The following is a 20,046-nucleotide window of genomic DNA, read 5'->3' on the forward strand; positions in this document are numbered from 1 at the left end:
ACGATGCATGTATAACGCTCCGGAACTTTTTTTTTACTGATGAAAATTTTAAATTCATTTATTTTTTTATCATGTGAGAACATGATGTTGTTTTAGTTAGGGGGTTTTGAAGCTCGAAATCGCGTAGGTAATGAATAAAGCATAAATGGCAATTTTCATCATCATCTTTTAATCGCATATATTTTTTACCTGCTTTTACCAGTATTGCATTATTATTATGTAGTCTTCTTTGAAAGCAGATTCGTTTTTAAAAGGTTGACCTGCTTTTACCAGTATTGATTTATTGTTACGTATGCTTCTTTGACAAATCTATGCACCAATTGCATTTTGTAGCTATCGTTTCATTTGTACTCGAATAGTCAGACAGAAAGAACTTTCCTGAATGAATTTTATTCAAAATTTGAGGTAAATCTGCAAGTCTGGTCGCAAATCCCCATACCAAATTTTATCCATCTAGCTCAAAAACGTCTTTGAATTATTCCGTTCACAGACGGTTATAATTCCGAAAATATATTTTTCGAACTCAGGAAAGTCCGAAATCTGGAAATTCGTTAAAATCTTGATTTCGAATTTTTTTTTTTAATTATTTCGATACTTCCTCTATATTTCGTGTATAAGAATGTAAAAATCAAGCTGTGTAAGGTAAATTTAATTAAAAAAATTCTTCTTACTAATCTTAAGGTGTTCGTAATTCGTCTTCAATATCTTTCTGTGCTAAGCTATTCTTCGTAAAACAATATTTAGAACATGAAGAACGAAAAATGAAAATCTCATTTTGGCGATAAAATCTTTCCCGAAAATTTCGTTCTTTTTTCACGCGATTAGCCTTGCGACATCAACTATCTAGAATAATGTTTGTTACCTTAAGCGTTTTGTTGCGTAAAAATCAGTGAAGTTATTTGTGTGTGGTTCATATCGGAGAATTATTTTTAGTGAGTTACGCCAGAATAGTCTTTTATTATTATTATTATTATTATTGAATTCTCTAGACTACAATAAAATCTTTGAATGAAGTTAAGGTTTTGAAAACTATTCATTTCCAGTCACTGAGGTCATAAAATACGAAACAAATAGAAAAAGAACCCTTCTCCCACTCTTTTTTTTTTTTTCTTCTTTTTTTAACTTTTTTTTTTTTTTTTTTTTTTTTTTGAATTAACCAAAATACATTTGAAATATCGATGATGTTTTAAAATTATTCTAAATAATAAATGTGGGGAAATGAGAAAACATTTTAATTTCCACTGCATTTACAAGCTTTTTCTGAGGAGTAAATAATTTTATTTGAGAATAATATCCCCATTGAAGTTATTAAGTAATCACGTAAAAGTAGATTTATTTATTAATTAAATCTTTATAGATGTTTCCATTTTTTTAAAGCTTTCCTAAGCGTTTACAGGTTTGCCTTTTTTTTTCAAATAAAAAAAAATATCGGATTCTTTTTTTTTTTTTTTTTTTTTTTCTGGGTTAAAAACGATGGTGGTGGTGGTGGGGATACAGGTCACAGGTGAAAACAATTTAAGAAATTCTTATCTAGCGCATATTGAACCGATATTTAAACTGCCGTTATGGATAAAAATAAGATAATCTAAAATACCACTGTACTTTTTCCTTAATTGCTATATAATGCTTCCTGAAAAATGCAATAAGCGGTTTTTCCTCTTTAATATTGCACCTGCGCGTATATTTCGAATTATAAAGTTTCCTTAAATAAAATTGCAAGAATTGTAAATACCCTTTGGAATCCTGTGTGAATTGATAATAAAAAAGCCAAACAAATTAATTTTTTATACGGCCCTCCATAGCATAAAAAAAACAATTAATAAACTATGCATTTTTTTACCTTCACAAATACACAAACAAAGTTTCACTTTTCTATCTATAAAATTTGCAAAGATATTAAAAGGCATAGTTATTGACTTGTACCACTTTTTCATACCTCTGACTGGTATTTGAATGAATTTTTCGTTGCACATTTCAGAGATAATACACATATCACATTACGCCATTGATAGGACGGAATCTGAAAATAATAATACATTTATTAACTCTTATTAAGTTTCAAAAAAATGATTAAATTATAACCTAATTGGAGAGTTTACAAAACTTGTTCAAAATGAGCATTTTTGATACCTATATAAATTTGCATTCTACGAACACTACTTGCACATACCGATACATAACGCTTACATGCAGCATGAATTTGCAGAATTTCAAAATGTTCCTAGTTGCTGCAATACATCATTTTTTACGAGTTTTATACGACACATTATTGCACAAATTTTGAAAAAGGTTTCTTTTTCTTTTTTCCTTCCCTTTCTTTTTTCTTTTTTTTTTCTTTTTCGGAATTGCGTTATTTTTCTGAAATCTCTTAAATGTCGATTTATCAAGTTTTTCGTCTTCCTTTATTAAGTTGAAGTTGCAACTTCCACCCAGTCAAAGTGAATAACAACATGCGTACATGCGTGAGTTATACATTTTTTTCCATAATGATTGATAAATATATTACTAGACAAATAATTTTTTATAAAGTTCTGCATTCGACGAATTTGAATTTCTAAAATAAATGTTGCCACCTAAATAAATGATAAGCTCCTTTGAATCTAGAAATAAGTATATATCTGCAAATTTTATAAACAGAAACATGGAGCTTTGTGTATGCAGATGAATATGAGAGAAACGTTTCAATAATAAGCACTTTTACACTAAGGGGCTGAGTAAATATTTTATTTTTATGATCAACTTCCACAGAAACCAAAATATTTTCATTCGCTTTTCTACTTCATTTAATGGAACTTTGTAATTGGAAGTATATGTATGGGTGCAATATATATATTGTTACTAGCCGCCTTTGGCGACCAGCCGGTTCGCCAATCTTAATGTTCGTTAAAATTTTAATAATTAAATATTTTATTCAATTCCTACTTTAATAGCTTCTTCATCAAAATATTTTAAAACTTCAAATTTTAATAGTCATATAATTCTCTCATAATATTATAAACGCCTTCAGTCATAACGTAATATGTATCTCTCTAATTTTCTGTTAGTTCCCGTAGAATTTATACTATAAATTAAAGTGGAAAGGATTAATCTGCAATTAATATAATAATATTTTTTACTGAAACAATTTATTTTTTTTTTGTAATATAATTACTGAAAACAATCACTGAGCGTTTAAACTTTATGGGCACTAAAGAATATCTTTCCTAATTTATGAAATATTTCAAGAATTTGTCAACAATATATTCTCAGATTCATTATAAACAGATCGATTAATTAACAATGTTTAATTTTAAATGCATCAAACACTAAGAAAATAAAATGAATCGTTTAAAATAATCGGTCGAAAACAGGTTTTAAAAAACTACTTAAAAAACGATGTACTTAGAACTATAAGCAAATACAAAAAATATATAACTAACATAAATAGAATTTAATTACAAAAACATGCAACTAACCTAAAAATAATTTAAATCATCCGTTGGTAATGGTTGTCATGCCAACAATGAGAACACAATGCGCATGCGTGAATTTTCAACTCCAGTTACGGTAACGCAAATGCATGAGTTTTTCTACGCCAGTTGGGTTAACGCTATGCAGATTAGAAATTTTTAATTTTCTTTATTCTGTTTTATTTTAATTCAAAAGTACTTCAGAATGAATCTGAAAGATCGATTCATTTAACAATGTTTAATTTTAAATGCATCAAACATTAAGAAAATAAATAGAATCGTTTCAAATGATCAGCCGAAAAATCTTCAGCCTAGCCTCATGACTGTTGGGGGGGAAAAAACTGAAGCCGTGCTCATTTGGTGGTGGGGAAAATGAAAAGATTTTTTTGGCGGGAAAGTTAGTTTTTAATAAATAATTAAAATTCTAATTAAAAATTCTAAAAAAGGGCTATCCTATCTTGTAAGTTAGATCAAACTGCACACGGTGTGCAAATTTGATTAAAATCGGTTAAGTAGTTTAGGAGTCCATCGCGGACAAACAACGTGACACGTAATTTATATATATTAAGATTTTAAACGTTAAAATTCGGGTTGCTAATCTAAACTTTGGTTAAAATACCTCATTCAAAATTGTTAAAAGGACGATTTATAAAAGCCCGGTCCCCATCGGTTTTTGGTTGGTAGAAATTTAAAAAAAAAAAAAAAAAAATCAACAGAAACGGAACTACATACCAAATTTCATCAGTCTAACTCTACGCATTTTTGGATTGCTTTGTTTACAAATAGACATCATTCCAAAAATTTCCAACTTTTTAGGACTTTCAAGAGTGAAATTCCTTTTCTCCCATATACTAACCCTATTTTATTATAAATGCTCACATTAACTTTAAACTTTTTTTTCTCCAAATATGTAGTTATGTATTATGACTTAATTTTACTTCTCATAAAATATGAAGACTGTATTTTGTAAAATAATTTGTTCTTCTTGCAGAGGTTTTTACTGTTGATAGCTGTTCTCCCCTGCCTTGTTCTCGCTGATACCCTGTGTAAGTATAATTTCTTTTCAACTTGTTTTGCTAATCATTTATTTGTTGGGAAAAAATTAAACATGCATTTGGATCTTTCCTACTCAATAATTTCTTTCAATTTTTGAGTAACACTTGAATATTTAACTTCAATGCATTATAAATTATGTTGCTTTTAATCTAACCACAATCATTAATACTATTTATTTTGATAATATCAGAAAATTTAATAATTTCGAAAATATGTTGGGTCTAAATAACAATTTCAGAAATCGAAAATGAAATAAAATTTAATTAAATAATAATAATAAAGGTATGTCTTGCTAACAAAAATAAGTATTATAAAATTTGAACATTGATTTTTAAAAATTTTACTGAAGGAGCATTTATATTTTCCCTCTGTTCTAGTGAATTCATTTGCAAACGATTTAATACATGTTAACTGCAAGTCTAGCAGTTAAAAACGAATTGATTCGGAACTATTTATTCAGAATTCTAACGTTCCTGCTTCTGGTTACAGACTTGAGAATATTTATTGTGAAAAAATAAATGTTATATACCAACTCAATTTCTATCATTTTTTTTTTTCATATTTTCACACGTAACCAATAAAATAAATTGATATGCTAAAAATGACTCATTAGATATTCACCCTATATTAAGCAGTGAGACCATTTGAAGCACTATAATTTTTCATTTAATTTTAAATAATTTATAATTAATCGATAACATTATTTATTTGCTATATTTTTAATTTAAAAAATTAAAAAAACGTTGAGAAAATTTATTGAAATCATCATTATTTCTTAAATTTAATGATGCTTCCAAAAAATAAATTTTCAAATTATTTTAATTGTTTCTTACATTTGTTTACATAAATATACCCTAATTTTATAGAAAAATAAAAAAACAAGTTTTGCAGTATAGCTATCGCGAGCACTTTCAGTTTCAAGTAGAAATCTACCTCACTGTTGCGCTCGAGATGATTTATTCTGAGAATGGCTACGTTTTTGTAGATATAATCGTAAATATGGCTTTTTTAAATATAAAGTAAAGAGAATCAAATAAATTCGCTTGCTATTTTTTTATTATATTTTTTTTAAAAATCACAACATAAAAGTAATTTAAAAGGAGAACCGATTGGATGAAACGTGTCAGCGGTAGAGCTAACAATGAAATTATTAGTATGTAAATTAGTATTAGTATAGTTCCAAACTATTTCGGCTAGACAAAAAATTGAATGTAGGTCACCAAAAGTGAATTATTTTGGAGTGATTTCTCAAAAATTGTCAGATGTAATTGTGACATTTTTTTTTTTTTTCCAATTCTAAAAGTCGTTTTAGGAAGCCATAAAAAAAAGTGAATTTTCTATGGGTTTTAGTCGATTATCGTGATTTAATGTGCTTGGCGGAAAACCGCAAATTAATCAAACGTCTTACCACTATTTTATTTCTGGGCATGCTGAGTAAATTAGAATACTACAGGGAACAGTTTTTGTTAAATTTCAATAAGTATTTTTTTGTAAAATAGTCAGTAGTCTTTTTATAACATAGGCGAAAATGTCTAACATATATTGAAGAAATTTTAATATATACAATAATCAATTGAATGTATAATCCTATTGATCACTACACATTATTTCAAAACGTGAAATTAAGCTAGGTTCAATAATTCTTTATGGTAACAGGTACTGAAATCCCAGCATCGCAAATAAGAAGTTGCAAATGGAATGGAAACTAATGCTCAGTTAACTCCACGCTGTTAAAATTTGTTTTAATAAATCCTAAAAAAGGACTGAATCAGATCATTTTCTTGTGAAGCAGTAAGTGCAGATGCAGCAGTGACAGTAAATGGATGTTCAGTGCATGAAAATTATCGATATTATCATTTTTTTAAGTACTAACTAGGGTGGGACAACCAGGGCAAGTACTTTGGGGGTATTGTCAGGGGGTGCGAAATCGAGGAATAAATTAGTTGCATTTAAGATAAAAGCATGTATTTATTTTTAAACTCTAATTCCTCAGATTCTTAAAAATTAAAACAATTTTCTCTTTGATTTCATCATCCCAATATTCAGGATTTTCGGGTCACGAGGGGTCAATATTATTGGACAAAAAGTCAGACTCCTCACAGAAAAAATCCCTTGTTTTGAATCCCTTGAGAAAGTCTTCAGGCCGGAATGTTTTTTTTATTTTTGATTGTACTTTTGATTCTATTTTTATTCATTTTTATTTTTACTAATTTGGTTATGTTCATTTGTGTTTTAGTAGTAGCAGCATTAGCGCTCTCTAGATATAATTGTGCTTTTTTAGTTTGATTCAGAAATCATTTTAGTTTTTTTAGATTGTTTCAGAAATTAATTTGGATTTTTTAATTGGAATTTTCATAATGCTTGTATTTTTTATTATTTCTTATATATATATATATATAAACAAATATACCACAAATCATACAAATGAATTGCGAAAATAGTATTTAACAAAAATACTTTTTCTAGGTTCTGTAATTAGAAGGGAAAAAATCATTACGGTATCGAATTTCATACAAATAAGCTCATTAGAGCAAATTTTTATGCACCAAATCCTCCCATTAGTCAACAAAAAAGTTATTAATGTTTTGAAAAAGCAAATAGAATGCTTAAATATTTTTATGAATTAAACTGAATTAGAAGAATCAGGAACAAATTTCGCTAAAAACAAAAGTGCTAAATGTACAAACCATTAATAATAAGCGCTTTGTTATTATGAAAGATGACGTCGATATAATAATGAACTATTAACGGGATATTTTCATTACTTTATTTATTTTCATTTCAATTTAATTGTAGAAACACAAAAATAGTTTTTTGTTGTCTTTCACAAGGAGAAAAAAACACGTTAGAGCTTTGTTTGAAACACCACAAAACTTTATAACAGCAAGTGCTACATATCCGCCTTCGCATTAAATAAGAAAATAAATAGAGGAATTCGTATCAAAATAATAGTTTTTTTCTCTCTTTTAAATCTATCGCTTTCAGAAAAAATTTCTGCGTTTGACACTAAATTCATATTTTCGAACTGAAACCCTGATTAATTAATCTAATATTCAAGATTATTTTCTATTTTTCAGTTTCCAGCGATGACAGCAAGAAAGCAACAGGTGTCGAGACCCTCGATGCTCTTCCAAGTTCTAACCACAGCCCCGCCAGACGAGGAATCTTCAGCAAGTGCAACTTCTTGACCTGCAAGGGCAAATGTTGCGGCTCCGATTTCTGCTGCCCATTTAGCGGTGCAAAGTGCTGTCCAGATAACAAGTGCTGCCCTAAAGGAACGCAGTGCTGTCCAGTAGGCTGCTGCCCCAAGGGACAGGACTGTTGCGGAGGTGGTTGTTGCGCTGATGGACAGAAATGTTGCGGTAGCTGGTGCTGTAAAAAGAAGCAACAGTGTGGTAACACCCCTTACTCCTGTTACGGTTAAAAAGAAAATATTTTTGTCCTACAAGACATCTTCCTGTTTCTGTTTGGTGTCTCTGTACAAAACCGGATCGAAAAAAAACTTGATGAATTGTTGTATAAAAGCATTTAAAAAATAAAAAAATTGTTGATCAATAGTTTTTTTTTTTTTTTTTTCCAGAATACTTTAAACTTGATGTTGGATGTTCCAACATTTATCATGGCTTGTGTCCCAATAATTTCTAAATTAAAAAAAAAAAAAAAAAAAAAAAAACATGAATTAAGTTTGAAACGAAGATCTGACAGTTCAGATAAGACATATATCGAAATTTAATTCACTAAATAGAGCCTTTCGCTTGATATATAATCCTGATATATTCGCTGATATATAAAAAAAATAATAATACTCGCTCGTAATTGTCAAATTTTTAATTCTTAAATAAATTCATTACCCTTTGATCTTTTTAAATGGTTTTTGGAATATGAAGAAGAAGTGTCTCTTTTAAATAGAAAATTTCTTTATATAATTTCTCTTTAAATGAATTCATAAAAGTCAAACGGAACAAAAATAATCTCCTGAAACGAAGTAAAATATTTCATTAATAAGGATGAAAATATGAATTTTTAAATGAATTGTAAAATACTGGCTTGAACAGCAAGGATTTCATTTGCCAGGAATGAAATTATTCCCTCAAATAAAATTTATTTAAATTATAACTTCTTATAATAGCGGAAAAAATAAACTTTAGATCAAATCACAAAGGAATTCCATGCATTTTTGGCATATATATACAAATGAAAAAGATATTTTCAATTGATGAAAATATCTAATCAAAATACTTTCATGCATTGTATTTCTATCAATAAACAAGAATTTTTCTAAGCCTATGGGGATCAAACAAACAAACGAAAAAAAAAATGTAAAAGTGGCAAATCGAAAGAATATCGAACAACACAAAAATATGGTTAAATATCTTTGTGCTAATACGGTGGATAAATATTATGGAGTACAAAAGTAGATGTTAATTAAGGAGAATGAATTATATTGATTTCCGTTATTCAGTAGAAGAAATTCAAATTTCAATAAGTATGATTAGAAAGAACTCAAAAATTTGGTTTAGTTTTAGTTTAGTTTAGTTATATTAACGTTCCGTTCTAAAGCAACACTAGGGCTATTTTGAGACGGACCTCGTGATTTTGAACCGCGGTCAGATGACGAGGACGACACCTGAGATGGCACCCACCTCTCCACACCACACCAGCGGGAGGACGTTTTGCCTTGACGGATTTAACGTGCAACAGACCCCCTTAAAAATTTGGGATTATTATAATATGGATGCCAAACTTTGCGACGCGATCACTGTAACTGGCGCAGTACGGCTAAAAATGGCTCTTCAACAACAACAAAAAAAAAAAAAAAAAAAAAAAAAGGGAGGGAGAGAGAGAGAGAGAGAGAGAGAATTGATGACTGTAGCAAAAGGTTAGATAAGAATTTCAAAGTTTAATTATTTTTAAAGAAATGATTACATGCCGCCGTGACAGCTTGAAAATATTATTTATCATCCAATTACAAACTAACCTGAAAAAGCTGGCTCGTCCCTAATATCCCTCGATATTCAGTTCTTTGGAAATTTTTGAATACATGAATTAAACACTCGAAAATATTTGTTTTCTTTGAAACATTTGATTGAAGTCAAATCTTCTTAATTACAACTTGAGAAAAAAACGACTATCAAATTTTTTAGCAGTTGTAATACCACTAGTTCTCAATTTATGTTTCTTTTGAGAGACTTTTATTTTTTGATTGGAGGTTGGTTTACTTTCTTTCAGTATTTGGATTCATTCGTGAAATTCATCTTGAATTCTTTGTTGCTTTTTTTAAGAAATTTTTACAGCCCCAATAAAAAAAAAAAATGCATTCTAGAGATAAATATTTTCCTAAATTTCTTTTCATATTAGTATTCTAAATATAAAAGTGCCAATCTAGAAAGAAAACAATCTAAACTTTAAAAATACTAGACTTGAAAACATAGTAAAAAAATTTCTTGCACAGAAAAAAGCCTTTAAGTTACACCATAAAAGTACGAAAGGAAAAGAGTGAGCTTTCAAAGCGGTTTTTTAAATCTTGATTTATCTAAAAAAAATATTAAAATTCCTCCAATTATTTTTGTAGGAAACGCACGTTGATAATAATACATTTATGTCTATGTCTTTATATATTTTTTCATATTTATGTTATTCTAGAGGCAGAAAAATTAATCCATGAGTCATCCAAAGATATGAGAAAGTTAATAGACAAGATAAAGGAAAATATTGATGGATTAAAAGTTCTTAGATATAACAGAAATAATCTTTCAGATGCAGTATATATTGTAATTAGTAAATTAGAAAAAAATCATGGCAACATAATGAATCTAGTTTAAGTTCTGACAATACTCTCAAATTATTCTTAGAAAAGAGAGCTCAGATATTAGAAAGCATTATTAAAAATGTAGCTGACATATAAAAGTTTTTTTCGAACGAGATTACAATGGCAAAAGTATTTTTTTGCAAAACATAACGAAGTTTAACGTTCATGTTTTATGTTTAAATTAAGCCAACCAATTCCCAAATGTGATCTTTTCTAAAATTAACTGCCAATCAAAGAAATTAAGGCGGAACTAGGAAAAAACTTTCTCTTAAACTGTTCGAGTATTTAGAATTTTATAAAATTTGGTAATTCAAAAAGTTATTGTAAAGAATGTGGTTATCAACATAACAGACTTTTGCATAAAAACAGATCTGCAATACATCGCAATCCCTCTTCCACAATCTCTACCTAGATGGCAGCACGTTGTCAAGAGTTGATGAATTTCACTGGAATTTGTTACCATAGGATAACGTTTATTATTTTTTATCTTGTATCGATAAAGCGAATAATTGCATAATTCTTCCTTTTACAGAAGTCTGAGCTTTCAATCATTTAAAATAAGTTTTCTTCAAGCTCTTGGTATTACAGATTCTGGATCTGGTCAAAATCTAATGATCTTACTATTAGATTTTGCGTATAGGTTTGGCCTACCTCAGGAAAAAAGAAATTTGGCAATTTCTAGTTTAGGTGATGACGCAACTAAATCAAAATCAATCTTCGGCCATTCAAAACGGAAGTGAATTGTTTAGATCTGATGCGGCAGAACACAAATTTTCGGTCAATAATAGCGCACAACTAGGAAAATGAAACTATTCCTAATATTTAGACTGATCTCATTATTCAATTCCAAGTAAAATCGAAGTTCTAATTTGTGTTGTCATTTCTGATATCGTCAAAAATGTCAAATCGATTATGCAGCAATTACTTAACCTTTTGAAAAACAGTTTTCAAACTCATAGCAACTAGCAGTTGACTCTATATATCAGTCAATTCGAAATCTCAGTGCCATGGCTTCATATCACAACTTCATAATACAGATGATTGTTTGCGAAAATTCTGGGTAGTCGCGACCATTAATGAATGGCAGAATATGTTATGGGAAGAAAAATAGTTTTGTGAATATCTTTAAAAAGCAACGTATGAATGTGAATCAATGCATCCAAATGCTAGTGAAGGATATTGACAAATTAGAAAATTTTAAAAGCATTGAAATGAGATTCTTAGATTAGCAAAGCAAAAGGGTTTCGGGAGATAAAGTGATGAAATACTTGTATCAAGATTTCATAAAGGAATACTTAGATCTCAACCATGGTTAGATGTTATTATGTTATGGTTATATGTTATTAGTTCTAATTCTGAGTAATCAGTTTCGTATTCCTGTTGGTATCTTCATCGTAGAATCTTCTGATTTGAAAAAACATAAACAGACATACGTGTCGTATTTAACGTATCTTCTTCTAAAACATCTGTCTGTTATCTCATCAACTTTTGGCAAGATCAGCTCTGTTTTTACAGTTAACAATAAACCTTTTCCTAGCATTTCTAATAATATTTTGAAGTTCCATTAAGCAGCTGAGCGAAGATGCGAAAACATTCACGGAAACAGTTTGAAAAGTGATTTGTTTCTTTTAATTGTTGCCATTCGACAATAATTAATAAGAATGATTTCTATGCCATAAACCATATATTTTAGAGTTATATATATATATATATATATATATATAGAGAGAGAGAGAGAGAGAGAGAGAAAGTGAGAGAGTGAGAGCTGATGTACAAAAAAATATGTCATTAATTCAATACTTTAGAAAGTTTAGTAGCAATAATGAATTATAAATAAAGATGTGATTATGTTCTTTTTTTACACAACATTATCTCCTTATTATTTTTTAAACAAAAAATGATATCTGAAAGCTTAATGTCTATCTATAGTTGAGAGTTTTGCTTTGTTCCCTGGAATTTAATTATTTTCATGCAAAAATGAACATCTGGTAGCGATGTGAATCGTTTGGCTGTTTTTATTTGTTATTCATATCTTATCGTATTCCAATATTATTTTTTCTCATATACATAAACATCCCAACAGTAAACGTTCCAAATGATTTACATTCTACTTACGTTAAAAGCGTGAATTGTGCAAATGGTAACTAAATCTTTTTTCTTTCTTGTTTTATGCATAACTTAGATAAAGCATTCTATTCTCTTTATTTTTTTCATATTATTTTTTTTTATTTTGAACTCGGATAACAATACATTTCGAAAAAAATATCGAAAGATTTTTTTTTTTTTTTTTTTTATAATTAGGAAATACAAAACTGGACATAATCTCAAAACTATTGAAAAATTCTAAAAATTTAATTTCACTATTTTGTTGAATAACTGATTGATTTGATTTAATAATAACCAAATTGCTTGAAGATTGTTTTCACCAAAAGATTTTTTTTTTAAATTTGTTTTAAATTAACCGTTTCTCTTTTTAGCAGTCTTTATTTTTAATCAATTCGTTGTTTCAGCGGAAAAATTCGTTTCCAATAAATAAATTCCCCAAATTCATCTATTGATGACGATATCCCCAAATTCATCTATTGAGCACATTTTTCATTAAAATTAAATATTCTGCGTCAAACCATTTAATTTTTTTAATTCCAATTGATACTGAAGTTTTGAAGGGTAAATATATACCAAATTTGGAATTAAAACCGTCAAGATATTAGACCTCTGATAGTGTGTACTTTCAAAAGTATGTAAATGTAATAACTCAAAAACGCAGTGATTTAAATACATAGAATTTGTTTTAATCGATTTAATTGTTTAATCGATTAATCGAGTTTTAATCGATTAAGTAAGTAATCGATTAAGGAGTCCAAAATAAAAATTTAACTTTTTTTTTTGTGTGTGTGTGTGTGTGTGTGTGTGTGTACTTCTGTTTTAACCACGTCCCAAAGATTAATCGGTCACAAAAAGTGCCATAATTCGAGCACTAATAAGCTTTTTCTTAAATTTTGTTCGCCACTGGCATACGGTTAATTATTCACTAATATATAAACTAGAGAGAATGAGAAAAAATTTCGAAGAGAGATTCTCACTGTTTTTTCAAACGAATAAATGTTCTTTATATAAAGATTATGTCTGGAAAAAAAAATTCTGTTAGAAAAATAGTGTAAATATGCACAAATAACGGCAATGCAGCAAAATATACACAGCATCTTTCCTTAATTTTTATATACACGCATAATAACTAAATTTTATCGTTGATAAAAAAATGTAATGTACAATTATCTACAATTTAACTTATTTCTTATTTAACTTGAACTGAGGCATCTAATATATTGATAGTTAAATTTCAAAATTTATAAATGCTAAATTTAAACTTTTGTTAAATTGTGCACTAAATTAGCCAAATTATAACTTTACACTACTTATCCGAAGTTTAAATTTAACATTTACAATTTTAAAATTTAACAGCTACGTTTTAGAGGCCTTAATTCTTATTAAATTATAAGAAGCAACAAGTTAAATTATTTAAAATTTATAATCCACAGGAGTACGATTTGCATCAGTTGCATTAGAACTTCTTAAAAACCAACAAAGTTTGAGTTGGCGTATAATACAATTACATTTCACCTCACCAATGAGTAAATGTAGTTTATATATCACAAGTTTAGGAACAAACGTAATCTTGAGGTAGTCAACAAGGACAAGGCAGGGGTTGGAACATTGAGTTCGTCATGGGATTCTGTATGATGGTAGTATATCTTTAGGATATTCATTCAATAAAATACAGGATGTTCCTAAAAAAACTCCGGGATTTTGATGCAAATTTTGCAAATGTAATCATAAAAGTAGGTTAATGTTACATATATGTACTTAAAGGTTAATTTATCACCATTTAGTAGATTTCAATATGTAACCCATTTGTGGCGCGGCATGGATCTAAACAATATTCAACCTCTCCCCATGTTCTGGGCAACATGTCTGGAGTGATGTTTGCCACACAAGTGATTATCCTTGGCCTGAGATGGATTCCTGAATTTTCTCAGTATAAACAAGATTTTTGACATGTCCGTAGAAGAAAAGTCTAATGGAGTCATATCCGAGCTTCTTGGAAGCCAAGAAAAAGGCCTACCCTTCTAATCCACTTGTTTCTGAATCAAGTGTCCAGTGCTCCCCGTACACGATTTTTTCGGTCTTCGTTGACAAGAGGTATGGATTCTATTGACATTCTCTTCAAACACTTTTGGCCTACTAGATGATTTTTTTAAACAAACTTTCCGTTTCTTTAAATGCACATAAGCATTGGTAAATGATTTTGTCCGTAAGCGCATTACCACCACATTCGCGCCGAAAGTTCCGTTGTACAGTGGTAAAATATTCAGTTTCTATAAGCCAGATAACACACTGAGCCTTTTGTTGTAGCGTTGCCATCGCACTGCATTATGAAATGAGCGCCTGCTACGTTACTTCAAGGTCAATGACGCGCAACACTACCTAGAGTTGAAAAAACAAACCGAAACTGGTATAAATAAAATTTGATGAGCTACTGATTTCTTCAAAATTAACTGATCTAGTCGTACTCATACCAATAACTCGATATGATTTTTTAAAACCCCGGATTTATGGACACACTATTAAACCCAACAGCCAGCTATTTTCGAGAAAATGATCCCTAAACTTTGTATACTAGTAATGTGTTGCAGAGGTCAGCTTTCCCATGACACGATTCTCAAAGCAATCTTTTCGTAGGTGGGAGGTTAAAGTTCGATCCTAGGAGCGCCTTTTTTCCCGTTTAATTATTTTCAAAATTATTCATAATTGAAAATTTTACAAATTAATTAATGAAATTTTCGTTTTTGATGCTAAAAGAAATATTTATTTGCCTTATACTTGAATTACTAATAATTTTTTTAAAAGAAAGATAATTATAAATATAAATCTAATGATTATAAATAATTTAAATTACTATTACCATCTTAAAGGAACAAAAAGTTTTGCATATTTAAATTTTAAAGAAGACAACTTGTTTTAACTGCACGAAACCGTATTTATACCAAAAATTAAGCAGAACAGCTGATATGTAAGCAAACCATCCCGATGTTTACAATCAAAAAGAAATAGTAGAAAGCAGATGTTGTATTATTGACTGCGTAGGCAAATGTTTCAAAATTTCTGCTGCCCAACTTTATGATCAAAGTTAAATATTTTTTAATGTAAATAAAGTTTACTATCTTATGGATCTGTTAAAGAAATATTTATCTTGTGAACAATCTTGATTTATCAATTTTACAAGATGACAAAATTTATTTTGTTTACAATGTTTTTACGATATTTAACAATCTTATTCTTGTATGTAAATGACGATTAATGAAGATAGAATTCCTATAAATATAGAATTAAAACTTTTTTATGATGCCAATAATTATAATTAATAATAATAAAAATTCAAATTATATTTAAAATTATTTTTCGTTTAAAAATTAAATTATTATTCAAGTATTAAGCGAATGAACGTTTATTTTTTGTATAAAAACAGGAGCAACATATTAATTAAAATTAAATGCAAGTTGTTAATTAAATTTAAATAGCCTTGAAACTTTTTAAAAAAATGTTTTTATATATATATTTATTTCTCTTTTAAAAATTTGATCATAATTCAAGCATAAGGAAAATAAATATTTATTTTTACATTATTTTTATTTAATAACTTAAATATAAATAAAAAATATTTAATAACTTAAATATAAATATAAATATATTTAATAACTTAAATATAAATATAAATATTTATTAATTGTAATAATTTGTAAATCGTTTATTCAATTCAAATATTTGTGACTTTAAAAAAAAATGCGTTTATATGCGTTAAGTAACGCAAAAATGCGTTAAGGAAACACAGAAAAATTAATGCATATGTACTGTTTTAATACTGTAATGTATTATGTAATTACAAAAGCATAACTGTAAAACTACACCTTTTTGAAGAAATCAGTCATTTGTGTTTGCTTCTTGCTTTGGAAGCATTTTCTCTTTGCTTGGAAGCAAAAAAAAAAAAAAAAAAAAAAAAAAACTTAGTGCGGCGGGCGCGGATAAATAACCGATAAATGGTTGCGTGGCCAGAGCGGACGTGGCTAGAGCGGACACTCCGAAACTCATCGTGGTTAGAGTGGACACATTTTCCCCCCATCTTAGAACAGATAAAGGGTGCAGATAAATAAGTAAATAAATACTTTTAAAAATCACAAATATAATTTAAAATAGTATTTTAAATGGCAAATCTCTTTCACGTGGGATAACGGTTTTTTTTTAAATTTTCGGTTTTTGCACTCGATTATCAAATTACAAAGATAAATACATTTTTGCCAATCGAATTTGATTATATTATAGTGCCAATGCATTTTAAACATTAAAAATTAATAGTAAGTAACAGTATAATGAAGGGTATGAACGAATTTCAGGGATTTTGTGGAAAACTGTAATTTAGAGTCAAATAAATATTAGAACAGGTTCAATTGCCATAAAATTAATTAGTTTCATTAATGTAAGTAAAAATAAATACTAGGAGTAAAATATATAAAACAGATACAAGTAAATAAAAAAAATACAAGTAAATAAATACTAACTAACCTTTATTATAAAGGCATAAATATCATTTACCATTGGATTTAGTCCAACCTAGTTACAAAACTTAAAGATTTTAGACATTTTTCTAAATTGTTTGATGTTTCGAATTCTTTTAGGATGTTTTCAATTCTTTCATCCAATTTTACATATGCTTTTTTCCTTTTTATTCCAGGGTCGCCTAATTCTCTGAATTTCAAATTAAAAGACACTTTTTGTGTTTCTTCTTTTAGTATTTTAACTAATAAGTGGACATTAGGCTGATTTCTGCCAGTGATTGCATTTAATTTGGAATTCCACCCTTCAACAGAATTATTTGTCCTATGACGCTGTCCATATACATTCCATACTTTAATGGGTATATTTATGGGTATAGTTAGCATGATGTTTGACTCAATTTCGAATACTTAACGATACGTTCATTAATACAATTTCATGCGTTTTAATACTATATGAATCATTTCCACTTTGCTTTTTATGAAAGATGGATTGCTTTTCAATGTATATATTCAAAAATGTATGATAAAAATCATTGAGGAATGATATTTCTTCTCATATAAATAGCGTATGCATTTCGAAATAATAATCATTTCGTCTAGATTTTAGATATAAAGGCATTACTTTACATAAATATAACGTTTTGCATTAAACGAAAGAGTTTGCGTTTCAGTTTTTGCTTTATTTCTTCTTGCTTCGTTTATTTATTTCAATAATTTCGAACATTAAAATATATGTTATTTAAATATAGGCACTTAAAAAAAGTTGTTTATTAAATTTAAAGTACAATTAAATGTGGTTAGTGGTATTGGAATTATTTGTAAGGAGGGAAAAGTTGCAAAAGCAATTCTTGATATGCCGTAAGTAGCAAGAAAAGCTTCCAACTTCGGATGTTAAGTTTCCATACTATATCAGTTAAAAAAAAAAATCAGTTTCGAGAATAGAACGCCATTACAAATTTAAATTTTTCTATTTATCATCTTAGATTTAATTTAAATGTTGTTACATTTTTTAAAAAAAATCTGTACTCTGATAAATTATTTGTTCATTACATGACTTTGCATTTTGTATATGAAATATTGTAAGTAAACGGTGCATACAATAAACAGCTTACTAAATCAGAAGTATATTAATATTTTGCTAACTGATCATTTGTATCTGTGAAAATTTGTAGGAGATATTAGTTGAATTCAAATTTAATTTTCTTCTAGTTGCACTTTTATTAAACCAAAATCCAAATACACTATTAAAAAATAAAATAGAATTAAGAAAAATGAATTTTACATTAATATATGTAATATATGTTCTTCAGTAACTTTAATTTTATTGAAGATCGTTCTTATATGTATAATAAATCATTAAAAATAGTGTTGAATGAAGTTCTGGTAATACACTCTTCAACAATATACATCTACACCTTATTGAAATGTTTACTGATTAGCTATGCATTTTTTCCGTATTTTAAACAATGTAATTATTTCTAATTTCAGAAGAATTCATGGCCATTTTAAAGCTACCAGGGGCTCTGAGATAATGCAAATCTCAAAACCCCATTTTCTATCCAATTTTTTTTTATTGATTTTAATTTAATTTTTATTCAGCAATTTTAATAGTAAATTTTGAAAACTGAAATCGCAAGTTCCTTTCTAAAAAGTCCATTTCAATGTTGTACAAATAAAAAAAGTGCACAGTCAAAACGTAAAATTAATTTTAAGCAAAATATCGAAAACAAAAGACAACTTTCTATAACACTCTAAATAATATTGTAAAAGGAGGGAATATATTTTTTTAAACTGTAAAGCTCCAAATTTTTTAGAATTATAAATAGCATAACGAATAACTTGTAAATGGTAATTAGGAATATTACTAGAATGAAGTTGCAAAATTAATTTAATCAATACTTGATTATGACTTGAATAAATTTGACTGCAGGGCCCTCTGTCATCAGCTGAGGGTATTTTTCTTTTTTGCTTTTTTTAACTTATCACTCTTTAATAAGACTTTTTCATTATTTTAAGATCATTTTCTCGCCAAATACTCTTGCCAACAGATAACATATGTTTTAGCAAACCTAGACGAATCACTCCCTACCCCCTTTTTTTCAAAGAGCTACGCGAGATTTATTGGCCTATCATGACCTGTACGCAAATGTTCGTATTCATTTCTCCCACTCCCGACTGATTAGGGAAACAACACAATAGGTGCAAGAATGTCCGCTCTGCCCACCCAGCTCCTCTCACGTGTCCGCTGTAGCCACTGTCCGCTCTGACCCTTTATCTGTTCTAAGATGGGGGGGGGATGTGTTTATAACCACGATGAGTTTTGGAGTGTCCGCTCTGACCACGAAATCTTATGTGTCCGCTGTAGCCACGCTACCCGGGTAATCCGCTCCGCGGATAATCGGGATTCTATTGTAGTTATTTCAAAAAAGACAATATGTTATTCTTTAAATTCTCCTTAACCATTAGCTCGATATCATATATTTAAAAGATGCTGATTTCACTTCCACAGCTAAACAAATCGTATTCTTCATTTTCGCAATGCTAGCAAACGAATCTGTATTTCAGCACTCTTAAATCCATTCCAGTTGTAACTACAGTACACTCCCGATTATCCGCGGAATTGGGTGGCGCGGCCGCCGCGGATAACTAAAATCGCGGATAATCCGAAAAAAGCTAAAAACGGGTATAGCAAAAGAGAAAACAGTCCTTCCAACTTTAAAAAATCGTTTTATGTATAATAAAACGTAAAATAAACAGCAAGAAATGCTTAACTAACTCTTAATATTTTAGTATATCACTCAAAACTAACCTAAAATGCATTTTGTTGATGAAAACAGAAAAGTGCTTTGTACTTACGAGAGGCGTCAAGGATACACAGAAAAATTAATACATATGTACTGTTTTAATACTGTAATGTATTATGTAATTACAAAAGCATAACTGTAAAACTACACCTTTTTGAAGAAACCAGTCATTTGTGTTTGTTTCTTGCTTTGGAAGCATTTTGTTTGCTAAAAAGCAAAAAAAAAAAAAAAAAAACTTAGTGCGGCAGGCGCGGATAACCCGCTCGCGGATAATCGGGAGTCTACTGTATATTATAATCAAACAAACACCGAAGTGA

The 20,046-nt window shown here is 28.8% G+C and overlaps 1 protein-coding gene across 2 annotated transcripts; it reads left to right on the forward strand.

Moving 5' to 3' along the window:
* The first annotated feature begins 2,398 nt into the window (after nt 1-2,398).
* On the forward strand, nt 2,399-8,060 carry LOC129981344 (keratin-associated protein 17-1-like). 2 transcript variants are annotated; one of them, XM_056092159.1, is made up of 3 exons: nt 2,399-2,462; nt 4,441-4,495; nt 7,583-8,060. In XM_056092159.1, the coding sequence occupies exons 1-3, from the start codon at nt 2,451-2,453 to the stop codon at nt 7,927-7,929; spliced, it is 414 nt and encodes a 137-aa protein (XP_055948134.1). In that variant the 5' UTR covers nt 2,399-2,450; the 3' UTR covers nt 7,930-8,060. The 2 variants fall into 2 exon arrangements, with proteins under 2 accessions (XP_055948134.1, XP_055948133.1); XM_056092158.1 differs by lacking the exon at nt 2,399-2,462 and adding an exon at nt 2,565-2,653.
* Nucleotides 8,061-20,046: the final 11,986 nt, after the last annotated feature.

The sequence above is a fragment of the Argiope bruennichi genome, chromosome 8 (genome assembly GCF_947563725.1).
Source record: "Argiope bruennichi chromosome 8, qqArgBrue1.1, whole genome shotgun sequence".
Lineage (NCBI taxonomy): Eukaryota > Metazoa > Arthropoda > Arachnida > Araneae > Araneidae > Argiope > Argiope bruennichi.

Excerpts from the sequence above, each read along its gene's own strand:
- LOC129981344 (XM_056092158.1), top strand. The coding sequence starts at position 2,582 with ATGATAAGCTCCTTTGAATCTAGAAATAAGTATATATCTGCAAATTTT. Across the intron at positions 2,654-4,440 it reads ACAGAAACATGGAGCTTTGT|AGGTTTTTACTGTTGATAGC; the intron begins GTATGCAGATGA and ends TTCTTCTTGCAG. Across the intron at positions 4,496-7,582 it reads TGTTCTCGCTGATACCCTGT|TTTCCAGCGATGACAGCAAG; the intron begins GTAAGTATAATT and ends TCTATTTTTCAG.